Source organism: Balaenoptera acutorostrata, chromosome 1 (assembly GCF_949987535.1).
Source record: "Balaenoptera acutorostrata chromosome 1, mBalAcu1.1, whole genome shotgun sequence".
NCBI classification, from domain to species: Eukaryota; Metazoa; Chordata; class Mammalia; order Artiodactyla; family Balaenopteridae; genus Balaenoptera; species Balaenoptera acutorostrata.
Window position 1 is genome coordinate 22308169 of NC_080064.1, and position 20786 is coordinate 22328954.

The following is a 20786-nucleotide window of genomic DNA, read 5'->3' on the forward strand; positions in this document are numbered from 1 at the left end:
CTCAGCTGTAGTGGTTCACGGACTCCAGAGCGCAGGCTCAGAAGCTGTGGCGCATGGGTCCAGCTGCTCTCTGGCATGTGGGATCCTCCCGGACCAAGGCTTGAACCCATGTCACCTGCATTGGCAGGCAGACTCCCAACCACTGTGCCACGGGGGAAGCCCAAGAATTTCCTTCCTTTTTATGGCTGAATAATATTCCATGGTATGTATACACTGCATTTTGTTTATCCTTTCATCCCTCAGTGGACACTTGGGTTGCTTCCATCTTTGGCTATTTTAAGTATTGCTGCTATGAACCTTGGTGTTAAAGTCCCTACTTTCAGTTCTTTTGGATATATAACCAGAAGTGGAATTACAGGGTCATATGGTAATTCTGTGTTTAAGTTTTTGAGGAACTACATGCTGTTTTCCACAGCAGCTGCACTGTTTTACATTCCAACCAGCAATACGCAGGATTCCATTTCTCCACAGCGTTGCCAACTCTTGTTATCTTCTGTTTTCATCTCATCATGGTTTTGATTTGCATTTCCCTAACGATTAGTGATAATGAGCATTTTTTCATGTGCTTTTTAGCCATCTGTATATCTTCTATGGAGAAATGCCTATTCAAGTCCTTTAACCCATTTCTTAAATGACTTGTCCGTTTTTTATTGTTGAGTTGTAGGAGCCCTTTATATATTCTGCATATAAATCTCTTATCAGATATATGATTTGCAAATAATTTCTCGCATTCAATGGGTTGCCTTTTAACTCTGTTGATAGTGTCCTTTAATACCCCATCCTTTCTTTTAAGGAACTGATTCATCATTTCCTTCCCAAGGCCCAAATCCCCTGACTCACGCATGTGTCAGGTCTTCTTAAAACACTCTCTGAATGTATTTAATTTAATTTTGGTTTTTTTATTTATTTATGTTTGGCTGCATTGGGTCTTCGTTGCTGCGTGCGGGCTTTCTCTAGTTGTGGTGAGCAGGGGCTACTCTTCGTTGCAGTGCACGGGCTTGTCACTGCGGTGGCTTCTCTTGTTGTGGAGCACAGGCTCTAGGCACATGGGCTTCGGTAGTTGTGGCTCACGGGCTCTAGAGCACAGGCTCAGTAGTTGTGGTGCACGGACTTAGTTGCCCCGCAGCATGTGGGATCTTCCCGGACCAGAGCTCAAACCCACGTCCCCTGCACTGGCAGGTGGATTCATAACCACTGCACCACCAGGGAAGCTCTCTGAATGTATTTTAGAATGACCTGGGAAGTTAAATAAAAAGAAAGCCAGGCTAATCACACTCTGTTCCTCTTGTTAAAAAACGAAATTTAACTGAGTAGATTATAAAGATCTTATTGGCTTTATTCAATGATTCATGAATCAGGCAGCACCCCATCTAACAGACAGAAAGGAGCTGCACAAAAAGAAAGATTTTTATACGCAGAAAGGAGCAGGGACAAGGAAGTTTTACTAGAAAAAGCAGATTGTTTGTGGCAAGGTCACCTTCCTTTAGGGGCCAGGGAAGGCAAGCGTGTATCAGGCAGATGACCTCACTAGTGCTGATTAGGTAATTTCAGATTGACTGGTTTAAGATTCCATTCCTGGGAGAGGCTGAAACTAATCAAGTTAGGTATTAAGTCTTGGTTTGGTGACTTGGGGTTTAACATAAGTGACTCCATTTTGGGTCTGTTGTCTTGTTTTTAATACTCTTTTTAACAGTTTCACAATTCTAAGGAAAATTCATATGAATACGCAATATGAACTTCATGAAAAGGTGTCAGGGAGGTGGGAGGAGATGGGGAGAGTGGAAAAGGAGGCTGCATGGAGAACAACACAATCTATCAGGACAGGATGTAGCGTTTACTAAGTACTTATTCTGTGCCAGGAACTGTTCTAAGCAATTTTAAATCCTCAAAACCACCCTATTGGGCTTCCCTGGTGGCGCAGTGGTTGAGAGTCTGCCTGCCGATGCGGGGGACACGGGTTCGAGCCCTGGTCTGGGAGGATCCCACGTGCCGCGGAGCGACTGGGCCCGTGAGCCACAACTGCTGGGCCTGCGCGTCTGGAGCCTGTGCTCTGCAGCGGGAAGGGCCGCCATGGTGAGGTGCCCGCGCACCGCGATGAAGAGTGGCCCCCGCTTGCCGCAACTGGAGGGAGCCCTCGCACAGAGGCGAAGACCCAGCACAGCCAAAAATAAATAAATAAATAAATGAAATTAAAAAAAAAAAAAAACCACCCTATTTTGTTGACAGTAAAATTATTCCCATTTTACAGGTGAAGAAACAGAGGCCCAAAGAGGTTAAATCACAGACTAGGTGGAGCCAGAACTTGACCCCTGGCCATGCAGACCCAGCGGCTACTTTACTGATCACAGTGTGACACTTTGTAGGCTTCGGAGTCGGAATTAATCTGCAATTCAAACTCAAATGACTAACAAGAACATGATTACAAACCCGTTAGTAATCTGAGAGAAATTCAAACTGAAAATAAGTTTTTACTTTACACTTACCAGCAGTTTGAAAGTTGGACATCAAGTGTGGGTGAAGATTTGGGGAAATAGAAACTCTCATGTAATTATGGGTGGGAGTATAGCCCGGTGCAGCCATTCCAGAAGAGATTTGGCAGCTCTTCACCCAGTTAAGTATGAGTGTAGCCTGGGACCTAGCACTGTCACCCCTGGGTATACATTTGGGGAAATTCTTACACTGGTCCATAGGGGAATATCTGGAAGGCTTTCCTCACAGCATCATTTGTAGAAAAGGGAGTTGAAGGCAATCTAAGTGTCCATTGCCAGGGGAATAGGTAAGTAAAATGTAGATGCACATGATGGAGGACAAGACAGATGTTTACATCAATGAACCAGATGTATACACTTCAACATGGTTACATCGTAAAAGCAATGCTGAGTGGGAAAAAAAATGAGACACAGAATGAGGTCCATAGCCCAATTTACATAAATCATGCCTTTTATGTAAATTTTAAATGAATATGCATGAAAAATAACACTACATTTTCCAAGGATACATAAAAGTCAAAGATATGTATTGAACGTGCTAGAGCTACCATGGAGGATGGGACTGGAGAATGGTGATGAAGGAAAATAACATGCATTCAGATGGAAAAATGGATGAGAGAAGCGTCTTGCAAAATGGAGGTAAAAAAAGGATCTATGAATCTCAGTTCTACCAAGTTATTGCTATGTGACCTTGGCTAAGTCATTTCCCTCCTTGATACTTGTTTTTCTTATCTGGAAAATAGGAAGATATGAGCCTTCACATCCTATGTCATGAAGGATGTCTGCAGAGGAAGTCAATGTGATAGAATGGAAAGTGCATAGCCCTTGGACATGACCCACCTGATTGCTGTGTGGCCTTGGGGAAGCACTTCACTCTCTCAGCTTCTGTTTTAAATGAGGTGGTCTCAGGCCTCACTGAGAAGGGGACATTTGAGAAAGGTCTTGGAGGCGAGGGAGTGAGTTGTAGGGATATCTGGGGGGGAAAGTAATTCAGGCAGAGGAAAGAGTCAGTTCCAACCATAGGTAAGGACACGACGTTCCTTTCACAGTGCCTGCCACACGGTCTGTGCTCAGCAGCTGTTGACTATTCACTCACCCTTTCCCCTCCTCTTGCAGAAATGTCAGGATCCAGGTGACCTTCTAGCTTCAGTGACAATGACACTCTGGCTTCGGAAGTTCTTTGTAACACTGCGTTCACATATACCATCTACTGCAGGAGTGCCCTCTCTAACTGACCACAGGAGCCTCAGCCCGGAAAAAAGTCATTGCTGCTGGGGCTTCGGCCTGCATGGGGAGCACAGGAGCCCTCAGACAGCAAGGCGGAGCCTTCACCAACTGCTCTTCCCCTCAAGAGACCCCCACCCCAGCACGCATCAAAGCTAAGACAGTACCTAGAGGGGCTTGAGTGAGGGTACAGTCAAACAGGGAGAGGAAAGAAGGGAAGGGACCCGTATTTACTGAGGCAGATCTGGGTTTGAATATTATTCTGCTGCTTACTGGCTCATGTACGCTTACAAATCACTGAAGCCCTCTAAGCCTCAATTCCCCCATCTGTAAAATGAGCATGAAAAATATCATTTCTGTACGGTAGTTGTGAGGACTCAGTGAGATAAGATTTGTGAAAGTGGCAAGCAAATATCTGGGGCTCACCAAAAAGTAGGCCCTTTCCTTCTGTACCAAGTACCTGGGAGGCATCCACTGCCTTATTCAGTCAGCTCAGGTCCTTATTTATTTTATTCATTTCTGTGGGGATTGAATCACCTAACTTTCAAGGAGGGTGTGAGGTTACAGTGAGGCAGTAGATAAAAACTGTGGTTAGCATAGTTACTGGACCAAAACAGGTACTCCATAAGTATTTGTTGGATACCTAGATGGACAGGTGGATGGATGGATGGATGGATAGATGACTGGGTAGATGGGAGGATGGCTTGCTGATAGGATATCCGGGAAAACATGATTTGTATTACAGAAATACCAAGTCTGCACAAAAACCAAGTGTTTTAACAAGAGGGTTTTATTATATCTGTTTGTGGCCTCAGGTCTTAAGCACAGATGTAGCATAGATGAGTAAAAATAGGCATAAATGTGACCAGTTCTAGTCAGCTGTGACCTACACTTACCACTCTTGTGTCTACGATTCATCTGGATGAGGTAAGGGGCCAGGTCTTGCCTGAGCCAATGTTCTCTAAGTGAGATCACTGGTCGTTCCCTGGGGTCAAGGCTGAGATCAGGGGAAAACGCAGGGTGAGGACTTCGTGATGTCCAACATGGTTTCGAAATCCTGATTGGTGATGTTTCATTAAAAGAATTATAACTCAGCTTTTCCGGTAATCCTGTCACCGTTGCAAGAAGGGAGAGACACAAGTGCATTCCACGCTATGTAACTTCTGCAATCACATGGCCCCTCTGAGCCCCATGTTCCTCTTAGTAAGATGAAGGAATTGGACCCTACCAGCTTCAAAATGTTCCGATCCTCTGAAAATCCCTGACATCTTTTTTAAAATATGGATGTAGAACTCCGGAAAAATATATATTAAATTTCTTCCTTGTCTGTCTGTAGAGAGTCTTCTTAAACCCTTTCACAATAAGTGCATGTATGTGTCAATGTGTGCTTATGCTACACCCTGGGGAAGCAGGAAGCTTTGGAGATAGACAGCTCATTTCTAGGCGTCATGTGAGAAATGTGGATACACTGATGATTATGATTCAGTTCCTGCAACTATACTTTGATTAAAACAATAAAAGATTCAGTTCCTGCCCCCAGGGTAGGAAAGAATACATTGAAATGGATAAACTTCAGTAGTTATTAAGGTATAAAAAACTTGCACCCTCCCAGACCTAAAATGCTGCTAGGTCAATTAACCTGTCTGGAGGAATTCAGGAAGGTTGCCTGGAAGAGGTGTTCTGGGCTAGGTCAAAAAGAAGAGAAAGCATCTGAGAAGGTCACAACCAGGCAGAGGTCACAGGGGGAGTAAAGGTGGTTGTATTCAGAGTGGTGAGGCAATCATCAGAGCCGTAGCATGAGCTACAACCTAAAATACTCCGCCACCTCCCCTGGGCCTGGATGGGACTGAGACCCTGGCTTGTGTGTTGGGGCAACATTCTGAGAGAAGCAAAGGGGCAATCACAAGATACCAACTCGGAACTGCCTGTCTCTTTATTGAGCACTTACTGAATGCAGACCCCGTGCACTTTATATACATAACAGCCATGTTTCCTAAAGTGTGCTGTGCAACTTGTGGGGCATATGAGGTGACTGTAGACAGGACACCAAGAACATTTTGATTTTCTTTTTTTTCTTTTTTTTTAAAATAAATTTATTTATTTTATTTTATTTATTTATTTTTGGCTGCGTTGGGTCTTCATTGCTGCGCGTGGGCTTTCTCTAGTTGTGGCCAGCGGGGGCTACTCTTTGTTGCAGCGTGCGGGCTTTTCATTGCAGTGGCTTCTCTTGTTGCGGAGCACAGGCTCTAGGTGTGCAGGCTTCAGTAGTTGTGGCTCACGGGTTCAGTAGTTGTGGCATGCGGGCTCTAGAGCGCAGGCTCAGTAGTTGTGACGCATGGGCTTAGTTGCTCTGCGGCACGTGGAATCTTCCCGGACCAGGGCGCGAACCCGTGTCCCCTGCATTGGCAAGCGGATTCTTAACCACTGTGCCACCAGGGAAGTCCCTTGATTTTAATATTTATGTTTTGTGTTTATGTTTACCTTCTATGTGTGGCAGGTGGCATTTGTTTTCACTTACAATTTAGTTCTAAAGCATCCTTTTAAACAGGTGAAAGTTTTAAAAAGTGACTCAATTTAGAGGAATATATTTCTTGAGTAAACATACAGATGGTACATGGATATTGCAAAATTTACGAGGCGAGTACACAAACGGCTGAAATTCAAGAAACACTGTGCTTTAGCATACAAGCATTTATCTCATTCAGAACTCTTTTGGTTGCAAGTAATAGATAATCACTCAAATCAGCTTAAGCAAAATAAGAAAATGTATCCTAACAGGGAATCTCACAAGGACCCAAAGGAAGCAGCGCAGATGTTGAGCTTCGAGAAGGGCTGGGCCTGGAGGAAGGGAGCCTGCAGGCCCCTGGAAGCACTGCCCCTCCTCTCTCCAGGCCCCTGCGGTCCCCCCTGGTCTCTGCTTTGCTCTGCACATCTCTGTCTTCTCTCTGAGCAGAGCTGTTTTCTCTACTACATTCATGCAGGTGCCTCCCTCAACCCTGGCCCACTGGCCACACACACACACACACCTCACACACACACACCTCACACGCAGACACACGCACACACAGCTCCAGAGTTTAAATGTGTTCCGGTAAGTGGCCTGCAGAGCCTGAAAGAGCATCCCTGAATCTTGCTACTTATTCCCAAGCGAGAACCTGACTGGCCCCACCAGAGCCAGACGCTCACCTCTCATCCCTTCAGCTCCTATCGGAGGGTTAGGGGGGAACAAATTCTCAGAAGACGGGAGAATCTGGGATGAGCAGTCAGCCTGACCAAGAGGTTTCTGCTCCTCATAACTCTATGAGGCCGGAAATTCAGTTCATAGGCCCTGGGCAGGAAGTGACAAAGCCACAGCTTGAACCTGGGTCTGTGTGACACCGAAGTTCAAGTCCGCTGCACTATCCACCTAGTCACCACCTGCTAAGTCCAGCCCACAGCTGCCATCCCAGACCCAAGCAGGTCTCTGGCCCATTGGGAGGCATTTATCAAAATCAGCCCAGTATGCGGGAAACGAGGATCCCAGCTTTGTGGGGTCACTGGCTGGAAGGGAAGATGATTTCTGGAAACCAGGGAAGGCTCCTCCAAGCCCCTGGGTCTGAGGCTGTCAGGTTCACACTGCAGGTGCTCAGGGTGCGAGAGGAGGCTCAGGCATCTAGAACTCCTCGAGAGAAGTTTTCACCTCTCTTCTGCACCCAGAGCTCAAAGTGCCTGCCTGCCCTTGGGATTCTAGTTGCTCTTCTCAGCTCGTGGCAGCTACGTCAGAGGGGCCCCCCAGAAGGTGGGGTGGGGAGCGGAGCTGACGGGATCCTTCCGCTCTGGAGGCCTTCCTGCAGGCACTTCTCAGCCTAACCGTCCTTTCCCACGGAAGCCTCTGGGCATCGCAGTGGCCTGGAGGGCCCCAATTCGGCTTTGAGGGGACTTTGCCCACCCACAGTGGGTGGCTGTCCTGCAGGAGTTTCTTCATCGGGGTCCCTTGTTGAGACAGAAAGTGGATGTGGGTGTTGTGTGTCTCCCACTGCCCCAGAGCTGCCCCAGGCCTGAGGTGAGGCCTGTGTGGAAACACACATCTGTCCCAGGAGACAGGCTCCCCGTCCTAGCTTTCGGTCTCTGCATGTTTTATCTTCTCTGCTCACCACTCAGTACAGGTTGTTGCATGACTCGGGAGAAGGTTCCACCAAGCCACTTCCCCTAAGAAGTGTCACAAAGACCTTGTGCCTTCAGGTAGAGACTGGGTGGCACCATTCTAGCTCAGAAGTCTGTCCCAAAGACAGTGCCACACGGCCAGGGAAGCATCCCTTTTCCAAAACCCCTTCTCTGACTTTTTAGTGATAAAGGGAGGGGTTGCCCAAAACTTTAGGACTTACGCATTTGGGACTGCTGTCCTGCTAGGGTGAATGGGGTGGCTCAGTGTGAACCCCCAAGGACCGCCCCGGCCCTGACACTCCTTCCAGAACTATCAGACTCAGGCGCTCAGGATGAGGTTACCAACCAAGGTTATTATGGCATGTGCCCAAAGGTGGCTGAAAGGGCTCATTCAAGTTCTGGATTTCCCAGCAGTCTGGCTCTGCCAGCATCGACACCTTGGTGAGGTAGCCTCCATACCTAATGGGCCACCACTGCCCAGGGAGGAGGTGCCAGGGCCACATCAGACACCCCTTCCTCCCCCAGGTCACTCCATGATGTCCATGGAGGATAGGCCTCTGGGTTCCAACAATCCGGGACTAATCTTTGAGGGAATTGACAGGGACCTGTTTGAGCGGCATGACCACTTCGGTGCCTGTCTCCATGGTGGTCCGGGAGCATTTCCGGCTGCTGCGCATACTGTAGAACTTCTCCGTGAGGTGCTTACGGAACTTCTTGGTGAGGAAGCAGTAGATGATGGGGTCTAAGACACAGTTGGTACTAAGGAGGCAGAGAGTGACCTGATGTGCATCATTAATAGCCTGGTGGAAGTTGCTGTTCTGGAAGCCCAGCTCAGCCAGGGTCCAGGGCAGCTGTACAATGTGGTGGGGCACAAAGCAAATGATGAACACAGCCAGGACCGTGCAGACCATCCAGAGTGCCCGGCACTTGACCTCCGCACTGCGCTGCATCTGCACCGGCTGTGTGAGCAGCGTGACGATGATGACCAGGTTGCAAACGAGGATGATGAGGAAGACGAGGAAGAAGCTGAACACGAGGAAGACGTGAATGATGAGGACCGGGATGCTGCCCTTCTTGTAGTGCTCAAAGCAGCGTGTGGTGTTGCCCGAGCCAGTCTTGTTGGGCACTGTGTTGGTGGAGTCCAGGACGAAGAAGTAGGATGCGGCGGCCACAATGGCCACCCAGATGATCAGGGACAAAAGGATGCCACGCTTGCGGGTGGTGACCTGAACGGTCTTGATGGGCTGTGTTACAGCCTGGAAGCGGTTATAAGTGATGACGGCCAAAAAGGCCACTGAGCAGTAAGTGTTAATGAAGAAGAAGCAGCCAGCCAGGTTGCACAGGAATTCAGGAAGAATCCAGTTGCCCTTGTTGTAGTAGTAGATGATCCACAGGGGCAGGGTGACCAGGAAGAGCAGGTCAGCCATGGTGAGGTTCACCATGAAGATCTTTATCTCATTGAATTTCTTGGAAGGGTACAAGCGGGCAAAGACCCACAGCACATAGCTGTTGGCGAGGACCCCCAACACAAAGATGATGCTGTAAAAAATTGGGAAGAGGGTGTATCGGAACTCAGAATCCACACGAGAGGAATCATTTGCCTCCATCACTGTGGGCTCGAATGGGCAGCTGGTCATAAGATCCTACCTGTGCCTGGAAGACCACACAGAAATTCTGGTTAATGAAGGGCTAACAAGGAACTATCTTATTTACTCAGTTCCAAGACTCCCATTTTGCACATTTTAAACACTCTAAAGTTGATGGCATTTTCCAATTAATTGGCAATTTTTTTCTTCCTACATAAAATAATGGTGTGTTTTTTAAATGAATGGCCTCTGACAGTCAATAAAATCAGTGGCAATTCAGTTTCTTTTCTCTTGTTCCATTTAAAAATATACTTTTTTATTCTCTAGCTTGTTTTGACTTAGAGTTTTAGACAATCTATTCCTGGTGATGAAACAGATGGAAATTTAAATTTTTTTAAAAATTTAAATTCTACGGTTTTTAATTTCTGACAAAACTTGAGTATTTTTCTATTGATGAAATTTGAGATAAAAATTTTGATGGTAAAATGTCTTATGTTAAAAAATAATTCACGTGCTCATACGAAATCTAGAAAATACACAGATGTATATTAGAGTCACCCAGAGAATGAAATAGTAGCTATATATTAGAAAGGATGAGTTAGATCTGATTGTACTGCCATGTAAAGTTGTCCCTGGATAATATTGTTAAGTAAAACAAAACAAAACAAAAAAGTTGGTATGACCCCGTTATATACTTGTATATGATATAGAAAATGATCTAGAAGGATACCCCTCAAAGCGATGACAGTGGTGAAACCTCTGGGAAGGTGAGGTGGGCTTGGTTGGAAGTATAATTACTTTACATTTTTTTTTGTTTGTTTAAACTTTTTAGGAGTGTGCATTGCTTTAGTAATTTAAAATTTTTAAGTATAATTTTAAAAGAAAAATATATAGTGGAGAAGCCCAATAGACAATACTTTAACCAAGTGAACAAGAGTAGCATCATCATTAGTAAGACATGTCAACATCATGTACCCCTGGTACGATGTACTGACAAGGACACAACACTACTTCTGTGGTATTCTTGCCAAAAATGCATAATCTCAATTTAGCCATGAGAAAACATCAAAGCCAAATTGTGCAACATTCTACAAAATGACTGCTCAATAGTGTCAAGGTCATGAAAGACAAGGAAAGACTGAGGAACTATCATAGATCAGAGGATATAAAGGAGACATAGGACAACTAAGTGCAAAGTAGGATCCTGGATTGTACCCGGGAACAGAAATATTGTTAGGGGAAAACGGGTGAAGTTCAAATAAGGTCTATAATTTAGATAATACTGTATCCATGTTCATTTCCTGGTTTTGATCATTGTACTATGGTTTTATAAATTGAGAATGTTGGGTGAAGGGCATATAATGAACTCTTTGTACTATCTTGCAACTTTTTTGAAGGCCTAAAATTATTTCAAAACAAAAAGGTGTTTGTTTGTTTGTTTTAAGTATGGTTGACCCTTGAACAACACAGGTTTGAACTGTGTGGGTCCACTTATACATGGATTTTTTTTGATTAATACAATACAATACAATTAATATAATACAGTACAAAAATACAATACTACACGACCCGTGGTTGGATGAATCCACAGGTACGGAACCCCACAGAAGGAGAGCCAACTGTAAAGTTATAAGCAGATTTTCAGCTGCAGGGAGGGTGGCGCCCCTAATTCCTGTGTTGTTCAAGATTCAACTGTACATGAAAGAAGATTAAAAGTAGCCATAATCGCACTACCCAAAGTCTGGTTCATTTTCAACAGTTCTTTGTCCCCATCCACTGTCCAGAAAAACCAGTTCCTCCCTCCTCTCTTGTCCCTCCCACTATGTTGCCATCACGTGAGCCTGGAAGCCCCTCTTATGTTTGTGTTGCAGCTGAGGGGGATGGGATGGCAAGAGACTTGGGATTAAGCAAGGCCCAAGGCTCATCATATATCATAGTAGAGTGAAAAGAGCAGGGAATAGGCAGTGAGAAGCAAGGAAGACAATTAACACTTAAGAGCACCTCTTTTGGAGCCAGGCACCCTGCTCAGTGCTTCCACACGCATTACCTCCTTTGAGTCTCGCACAAGCCCTTTGAGATAGGAAGTAAGATCCCCATTTTACAGAATAGGAAACAGAGTATAGGGTGGTTATGTGACTTGTCCAAGGTCACACAGCATTAAGGGATGGAGCCAGGATCTCAAATCTAGCTCTGTCTTCATTTGTTCATTCATACATTCAACCAAAAATATTTCTGAACACCAGCTGTGTGTCAGGCTCACTGCCAAACACAGGAGAGGCAGAGTGAACATGACCGACAGGACCTTGCCCTCAGGGAACTTAGAGTCTCGTGGGGGCGATAGACAAAAGCAGTGTAAACAAACATAGCTGCTATACGAAGAAAATAGGGTGCTGACATGGAGAAGAAAACAGAGATCTACTTTTTTTAATATAAATTTATTTATTTATTATTTATTTTTGGCTGCATTGGGTCTTTGTTGCTGCGCACGGGCTTTCTCTAGTTGTGGCGAGTGGGGGCTACTCTTCGTTGCAGTGAGCGGGCTTCTCATTGCGGTGGCTTCTCTTGCTGTGGAGTATGGGCTCTAGGCACGTGGACTTCAGTAGTTGCAGCACATTGGCTCGGTGATTGTGGCTCACGGGCTCTCGAGCGCAGGCTCAGTAGTTGTGGTGCATGGGCTTAGTTGCTTTGTGGCATGTGGGATCTTCCCCCACCAGGGATCAAACCCGTGTACCCTGCATTGGCAGGCGGATTCTTAACCACTGTGCCACCAGGGAAGTCCCAAGATATCTACTTTGAAAGGAGGTGACATTTCCATTGAGGCCTGAAAGAAGAGCCTAGGAAGAGAGTTCCAGGCAGAGGGATCTGCATGAGTCTAGCACTGGGGCAGGAAAGAGATTGGTAGGTTCCAGGAACTGGATAAAAGGCCACCTGATGGCCCTTGCCCTGACCTCTGGCTGCCACTCCACCCTCATCTCATGCCACCTTCTCACCAGGCTCCAGCCAAAATGGACTTCCCAGGTGGGTCTTCAAACCCACCCAGAACTCTCCTGCTTCAGCCTGCACACATAGCCATGCCACTGCCTTGAACATGCTTCCCTATCCACACCCCACTGACACCTGGCCAACTCCAACTCATGTTTCAGACCTTAGCTGAATTTCACTTCTTCAGGGAGGTCTTCAATGACCTCCAGGTCAGGTCAGGTCCCATCTCAAAGCTCCCCGTACTTCTTCTTAAATCTTAGCACAATTGTAATCGTATTCATGTTTGTATGACTGTTTCACACTCTCCCACGTGACTGTGAGCACCGGCAGATCAAGGACCTTGTCTGCCTAATCAACACTATTCCCAGCACCATGAATCGATAAATAAAAGGAATGGGTAATAAGCCTTGTTAATTACACCCACCCCTTAGGGAGCCCCAGAGCAGTGGAAACACTTGAAGAAGTCTATAGATACTTACAGGTGAGTTTAAAGAAACCACTGGCTGTAATTAGAATTTTTCTCTTGATTGAGAAAAATTTTGTTCTTTGTTCTATTTAGTATATGGTGGTGGTTTGTCTATGTTAATTAAATAAATGTAGGTTCCATTATTCCAAGAAATCATTGCGATTCCTTTAAAAACAAAAAACTCACCCTCAAGTCGCACTGTGAATTACATAGTTGATTTGAATTACATACTTTTATTCTGCTTCCTCAGCAGCAAATTGCTAGCTTCTACTCAGCTGGGATCTTTTCTACTCCTAAAGGTGACCCTGCCATCTGATCCCAAAGGTGTAAGATAATAACTCTCAAAGGGTGGTCCATGTAAACGAGGGATGAGAGAGGAGGTCTATCTCTGAAAATTTTCAGGGAATCCATGAGGTCAAAATGATCATCATAATAATACCAAGACATTATTTGTCTTTTTCACTGAGTTGACTGACATTTGCGCTGACAGTACAAAAGGGTGCGCAAAACTGCTGGCTCCTTAGCACCAATCAAGGCAGGGACACCAAACTATCATAGGAGTCATATCCTTCACAGCTATGCATTCAGTGTAAAAAAATTAAAAAAGAAAAAGCCAATTTCACTTTATTTTTTTATTTTTTTTACAAATTTTTAAATTCTTATTTATTTTTGGCTGCATTAGGTCTTTGTTGCTGGACACAGGCTTTCTCTAGTTGTGGCAAGCGGGGGCTACTCTTCGTTGCAGTGAGCGGGCTTCTCATTGCGGTGGCTTCTCTTGTTGTGGAGCACGGGCTCTAGGCACGTGGGCTTCAGTAGTTGTAGCACATGGGCTCAGTAGTTGTGGCTCGAGGGCTCTTCCCGGACCAGGGCTCGAACCCGTGTTCCCTGCATTGGCAGGCGGATTCTTAACCACTGCGCCACCAGGGAAGCCCAGTACACATCTTTTTAATAATCTGTGTATCGGAATGGGAAATACACATGAAACATCTCTGCTGCAAACTGGAGTAGAGTGGTTGTCTTCAGAAAAAGAACCAATGACATTGTTTGAGTTGTGAGCTGAGCTGTATTTTGGATCATCATTATCACTTGAAAAAATGACTGGCAAACTATGGCTTTTCAGAGACTTGGGTATCTGGCAGACTTTTTCTCAAAAAGTCACTATATAAAGTGATCCTGTCACTTCAAGGAAAACCAATGATGGGATTTTGCTGCCATGATTAAAATTTGAACTTTCAAGAAAAGATCAAAATTTTTGGAAAATCTGTATCTACCAGCATGAGCTTGACAGCTTTCCAATATCAAAGAATTTTCTGATGAGATTGGTAGTGATATTAATTAATACAATTTTTTGATATCTTATAATGAAAGGTCAATATCTGGAAGACCTGTATATCGCAGTGAACCAATATTTTTCAAATGAGGAAAGTATGATGTTTCAAAATTACATAGAGGTAAAAGATTCAAAGGGCAAGATAGACCAATACATTGCCTTGTTCACGGATGACAAAAAGTTTGTTGATATGATTCAGTATACATTGCAACTAACTTTTTTTTTTTTTTTTTTTTTTAAACTGCCAGAATATAGCTCTTATTCCATTGTGAGGGTTCAGTCTTTTTTTTTTTTTTTTTTTTTTTTTTAATATTTTTGCCTTGTTTTGTGTCCTCAATTGGTTTTTCACTTCAGTTACTTTTTTTTTTAAATTAATTAATTAATTAATTTATTTATTTTTGGCTGTGTTGGGTCTTCGTTTCTGTGCGAGGGCTTTCTCTAGTTGTGGCAAGTGGGGGCCACTCTTCATCGCGCTGCGCAGGCCTCTCACCATCGCGGCCTCTCCCGCTGCGGAGCACAGGCTCCAGACGCGCAGGCTCAGCAACTGTGGCTCACGGGCCCAGCCACTCCGCGGCACGTGGGATCTTCCCAGGCCAGGGCCCGAACCTGCGTCTCCTGCATTAGCAGGCAGGTTCTCAACCACTGCGCCACCAGGGAAGCCCGCAACTAACTTTTAAGAAACTACCATTTGTGGAGTTCTGATGTAGAATCAAAGAAGAGTATCACCAATTATTTGAAAAAGCCATTAAAATATTCCTCCCTTTACAAAGACACATACATCTGTGTGAGGGCAGATTTTCTTCATATACTTTAACCAAAACAACATATCACAATAGACTGAGTGTGGAAGTGAATATGAGAATCCAGCTGTCTTCTATTAAACCCAACATTAAAGAGATTGGCAAAAAAAAAATGTAAATCAATGTTACTCTTCTCCCTAAATTGCTTATGTTTTGAAAACTTTAGTTATTTTCCACTAAAAACATTATTTATGTTAACATGAAACGAGTTTATTATTGGTTTTTACATTTAAAAACAAAAATTTTTAGAATGTCTTAGTTTTAATTTTGAAGAGGGTAAATATTGGTAGATATACCCATGTAAACAAAAGTTCTCTGGGGCCCTCAATAATTTTTAAGAATATAAAGAGATCCTGAGACCAGAAAATTTGAAAATCAATGCTCCACAATTTCAGTTCACCACCCCGCCCCGTCCCCCCATTTCCTTTGAGCCTAAGACTCCCATTCATCTGGGACTGGCCTTGTTTCTTTTTCCTGCTGGACCCTCGTGCCTTGCCTTACGGGACCCTGTTCCTGGGGCCTGAGAGGCGGGGGTGGGGAGCAGCCCACAGCTGGGAGGTGTGTGGTGCTCATCTGGGTCTTTGAGGAAGTCACATCCCTATCCACCCCCAACACCCTATCCCCACCCCTAAGTAAGTCCTGTCCTCTTCTTGGGTTTAGGCTCCAGCACAGTGGAGTAGGGACAACTGTCCTCCAGAAACTATCCTTCTCCAGGCAAAGGACTCCACTCAGGACATCCTCCTGGGCCCTGCCCCTTATACCACCCCTGCCCAAGCCTGTTGAGAAAGTCTTCCCATGAGGATCAGGATTTGAATAAGGCTCGTGAGGTGCTCACCTGGGTGCAAAATTTAAGGGAGCGCCAAAAGCCTCAGTAATCAAGATAAATAATATTTGGATCATTTGAAGATCATTTGCAATCATTTGAAGAATCAAAATCAGTATTACTGATGCTTCCTTTTGCCCCAGGCTCTAATACGGCCCTGCCTGGCACTATTATGATCCTGTCTTCATTTAAACTTTTGGTATTTTGTTCATCATGGATTTTGGGGGGTTTGGGGGTTTTTTTGGTATTAATTGGTTTTTTTTTTTTTAAATAGTCTCACCATGTGAATGGGGCACACACAGAATAGCCCAGCTCACCCATTCAGTCACTTATTCATGCCTTCACTGGACAAGCTCACTGCTGCCAGCCTGGGCAGAGTCCTGAGGCCTCTGAGAACAGACCTCGTCTTTGTCCTTCTGTGGCTCACAGGCCATTTCTCAAGAGAGAGATTCAGAAAAATAGGTGCTAAGTGTTAGGATGGTGGAGGTTCTAGATGTCAGGGTCATTCTGAGTGGTGCCCGTGACCCAGACTTGACGGTGAGGAATGACTCCTGCTTATGCTGAAGGAAGACAAGGAGTTAGCCAGATGCAGCTGGGAGAGAGGAAGACGTCTGGAAGAACAGGAGAGGATGTGCCTTGTTCTCAGGGAACTTGAGAAGTTTGGTTTGGCTAAAACTTAAAAGGTGGGTGGGGTGGTGGTGAGGAGAGACAGGACCTACAAAGCAAGCATCAGTCAACTGAAGTAGAGTCTTGCATACTAGGCTAAAGGAGTTTGTATTTGATTCTGCTGGAAATGGGGAGTCATTGGAGGATGTGGAGTTTCAGGTTTATGGAATATGACTTTGACGTTGTGTACAGAATGAATTGGAGGGGCCTCAGGTCAGAGGCAGGGAGATAACAAAGAGATAACTGCAACTGTCCAGAGCACCAAAGGGAAGCTTGGAACATGGCAGAGTGGATGGAAATGGATGGCTGTGAGAATGATTTGGGAGATGGAATGGACAGAACTTACAGATGCACGGGATAGTGGTTGAGAGAAAGGGAGGAGACACGGATGGCCAGGTTTTCTGGCCCAGATGACTGGAGCTGGGTGGTGTCTGTCTTCACAGAGATGAAACAGAGGAGGAAGAGTGTGGGGCGTAGAGGATGAACTTCGTGGGGGCCATATCACAGGTGGAGTGCCTGAGAAACACCCAGGAGGATCCAGGGTTACACCCTGAAGAGCCCAACATTAAAAGAGAATGGACTTCCCTGGCAATCCAATTGTTAAGACTCTGCGCTTCCCTTTCGACAAAATTCAACACCCATTTATGATAAAAACCCTCCAGAAAGTAAGCATAGAGGGAACCTACCTCAACATAATAAAGGCCAAATATGACAAACCCACAGCCAACATCATTCTCAATGGTGAAAAACTGAAACCATTTCCTCTAAGATCAGGAAGAAGACAAGGATGTCCACTCTCACCACTATTATTCAACATAGTTTTGGAAGTCCTAGCCATGGCAATCAGAGAAGAAAAAGAAATAAAAGGAATCCAAATCAGAAAAGAAGAAGTAAAACTGTCACTGTTTGCAGATGACATGATACTATACATAGAGACTCCTAAAGATGCCACCAGAAAATTACTAGAGCTAATCAATGAATCTGGTAAAGTAGCAGGATACAAAATTAATGCACAGAAGTCTCTTGCATTCCTATACACTAATGATGAAAAATCTGAAAGAGAAATTAAGGAAACACTTCCATTTACCACTGCAACAAAAAGAATAAAATACCTAGGAATAAACTTACCTAAGGAGACAAAAGACCTGTATGCAGAAAACTATAAGACACTGATGAAAGAAATTAAAGATGATACCAACAGATGGAGAGATATACCACGTTCTTGGATTGGAAGAATCAACATTGTGAAAATGACTATACTCCCCAAAGCAATCTACAGATTCAATGCAATCCCTATCAAACTACCAATGGCATTTTTCACAGAACTAGAACAAAATATTTCACAATTTGTATGGAAACACAAAAGACCCCGAATAGCCAAAACAATCTTGAGAAAGAAAAACGGAGCTGGAGGAATCAGGCTCCCTGACTTCAGACTATACTACAAAGCTACAGTAATCAAGACAATATGGTACTGGCACAAAAACAGAAATATAGATCAATGGAACAGGATAGAAAGCCCAGAGATAAGCCCACGCACATATGGTCACCTTATCTTTGACAAAAGAGGCAAGAATATACAATGGAGAAAAGACAGCCTCTTCAATAAGTAGTGCTGGGAAAACTGGACAGCTGCATGTAAAAGAGTGAAATTAGAACACTCCCTAACACCATACACAAAAATAAACTCAAAATGGATTAAAGACCTAAATGTAAGGCCAGACACTATAAAACTCTTAGAGGAAAACATAGGCAGAACACTCTATGACATAAATCACAGCAAGATCCTTCTTGACCCACCTCCTAGAGAAATGGAAATAAAAACAAAAATAAACAAATGGGACCTAATGAAACTTAAAAGCTTTTGCACAGCAAAGGAAACCATAAGCAAGATGAAAAGACAACCCTCAGAATGGGAGAAAATATTTGCAAATGAAGCAACTGACAACGGATTAATCTCCAAAATTTACAGGCAGCTCATGCAGCTCAATATCAAAAAAACAAACAACCCAATCCAAAAATGGGCAGAAGACCTAAATAGACATTTCTCCAAAGAAGATATACAGATTGCCAACAAACACATGAAAGGATGCTCAACATCACTAATCATTAGAGAAATGCAAACCAAAACACAATGAGGTATCACCTCACACCGGTCAGAATGGCCATCATCAAAAAATCTACAAACAATAAATGTTGGAGAGGGTGTGGAGAAAAGGGAATCCTCTTGCACTGTTGGTGGGAATGTAAATTGATACAGCCACTATGGAGAACAGTATGGAGGTTCCTTAAAAATCTAAAAATAGAACTACCATACAACCCAGCAATCCCACTACTGGGCATATACCCTGAGAAAACCATAATTCAAAAAGAGTCATGTCCCACAATGTTCACTGCAGGTAGGAACAGGATGGTCAAGATGTAGGAGGAGGACCAGGGGACCACCACGCAAGACCCGACAGAGGAAAGTTTCAAGAGTGTGGCAGCAAGTGGCCAACGGTGTGAAAAGCCTCAGCGAGATCCAGCACAATGAAGACAGGAAAGCAAACATTGCACAGGGTCACTCAGAAATCTATCTCCCTGATCAGATGGACATAGTTTCCTAAGCATGCGTTCAGGAGTGAATGAGAGGCAAGGAAGTGGAAATGTCAAATTCTCGTTCGAGAAGCTGAGTTAAGCAAATAAAGGCTGTGTGTGGACCTTTGTGTGTATCTTGATTTAAACAAACTAACTGTAAAAAATATATATATACATTTGTTAGACAACTGGGAGAACTCAAACACAAAGTATTAGATGCAATTAAGAAATCGATGCTGGGAATTCCCTGGCAGTCCAGTGGTTAGGACTCGGCACTGGTCAGGGAACAAAGATCCCGCAAGCTGCAAGGCACAGCCAGAAAAAAAAGAAAAGAAATTGATGCTAATTTTGTGAGGCTGTGATCGTGATATACTGCTTATACACTTTTAGATTTTTAATTTCTTATCTATTATACACACATACTGAAGAATTTATAGGTAGGATTACACAATATCTCAGTTTTGCTTTAAAATATTCCAGGAAAAACATGCTGGTGTGCTAATCTCAAGTGAGAAGCAGCTTCCCAGGAACCCAACCTGCGACAATGTGTACTCAGGTCCGTCCTAACCCAGAGCCTCCCCAGTCCACACAGCCCTCACAGGAGGCCCAGCAGAGGTAGGCCTCTTCCTTTCAGATACAGGACCAGAATCAGTGTGGACGTCTTGGGCGGAACCCCTGCCTTTGCCAGTAGCCTCGTCCTTGGAGCCTCCAATACCCACCACCCAGGCCCTTCCTACTTCTGCTGCCTTCTCTCCAGTCACAGGTCCCCAGGTGACTCCCACTCCCTTGGCCCTCATCCCAAACATAATGCCCAGATGTCCCTTTGCATCAATAGAACCCTTGAAATCACCCAAAATGTAACCAGCCTAGTCTCCTCTGGGTCTGGGGGCTCATACATCCACGCCTTCATTCATGCTCCCCTCCCTCTCTCTGCCCAGCTGACTACTGATCATCCTTTAAGGCTGCTCAGGCCTCCTTTCCTCCAGGTAGTTTTTCTTAAGCCTCTCCGACTCTTTCACATCCTGCCTCTCCCCCAAGACCTGGTTAAGTGCCCATCCCCTGGGCTCCCAAAGCTCACTGAAATTGCCTGTGTGTGTCCTCCTGCCACTAGGCCTTAGCTTCTTGAGGAATGAGACCATGTCCATTCATTCACCTGACACCCTGCTGAGTGCCCGGCACTGTGTTAGGGACACTGCAGGAATAAAACAGGCAAGATTCTGGCCCTTGAGGAGCTTATACTCTAGTCATGGAAAACAGACAAAAATAAGTACAGAGATAAATGAACAAGGTAATTTCAAATTGTGATGAATTCAATAAAAGAAATAAAAATCGTGACATGATGAAGATTGGATAGAGGGCTACTTAAAATAGAGTGACCAGGGAAGGCTTCTCAGAGGAGGTGACATATAAATGAAACTAGAGGCAGATCTACCATGAAGCCAAGGAATTAAGCTTTAAGACCCCTTCCTAGGCCTTGTTTCTAACTATATATTTATAATTTGGTATCTCTTAAAGAAGGGCCCACATATTGTATAAGCTTCAGAGTCCTACAAAACCTGTGTCTTCCCCTGGCTAAAATCTAAAGAGTGAGAAGGAATAAGTCAAGCGAAAATCTAGAAGAAGCATATTCCAGGCAAAGGGTATCACGTGCAAAGGGCCTGCAGTGGGAATAAGTTCATCATATTCTGAGCTAAAAATAA

General features: G+C 44.5%; 1 protein-coding gene across 3 annotated transcripts in view; it reads right to left on the minus strand.

The window, feature by feature from the left end:
* Window positions 1-6282: 6282 nt before the first annotated feature.
* The window catches only part of PTAFR (platelet activating factor receptor), a 38361-nt gene continuing 23857 nt past the window's right edge, over window positions 6283-20786 (minus strand). For all 3 annotated transcript variants that reach the window (XM_007170515.2, XM_057534456.1, XM_007170514.2), the window contains exon 2: window positions 6283-9509. In XM_007170515.2, coding sequence (XP_007170577.1) covers window positions 8435-9493 — 1059 coding nt within the window. In that variant the 5' untranslated portion in view covers window positions 9494-9509 and the 3' untranslated portion in view covers window positions 6283-8434. The remainder of the gene's footprint in view (window positions 9510-20786) is intronic.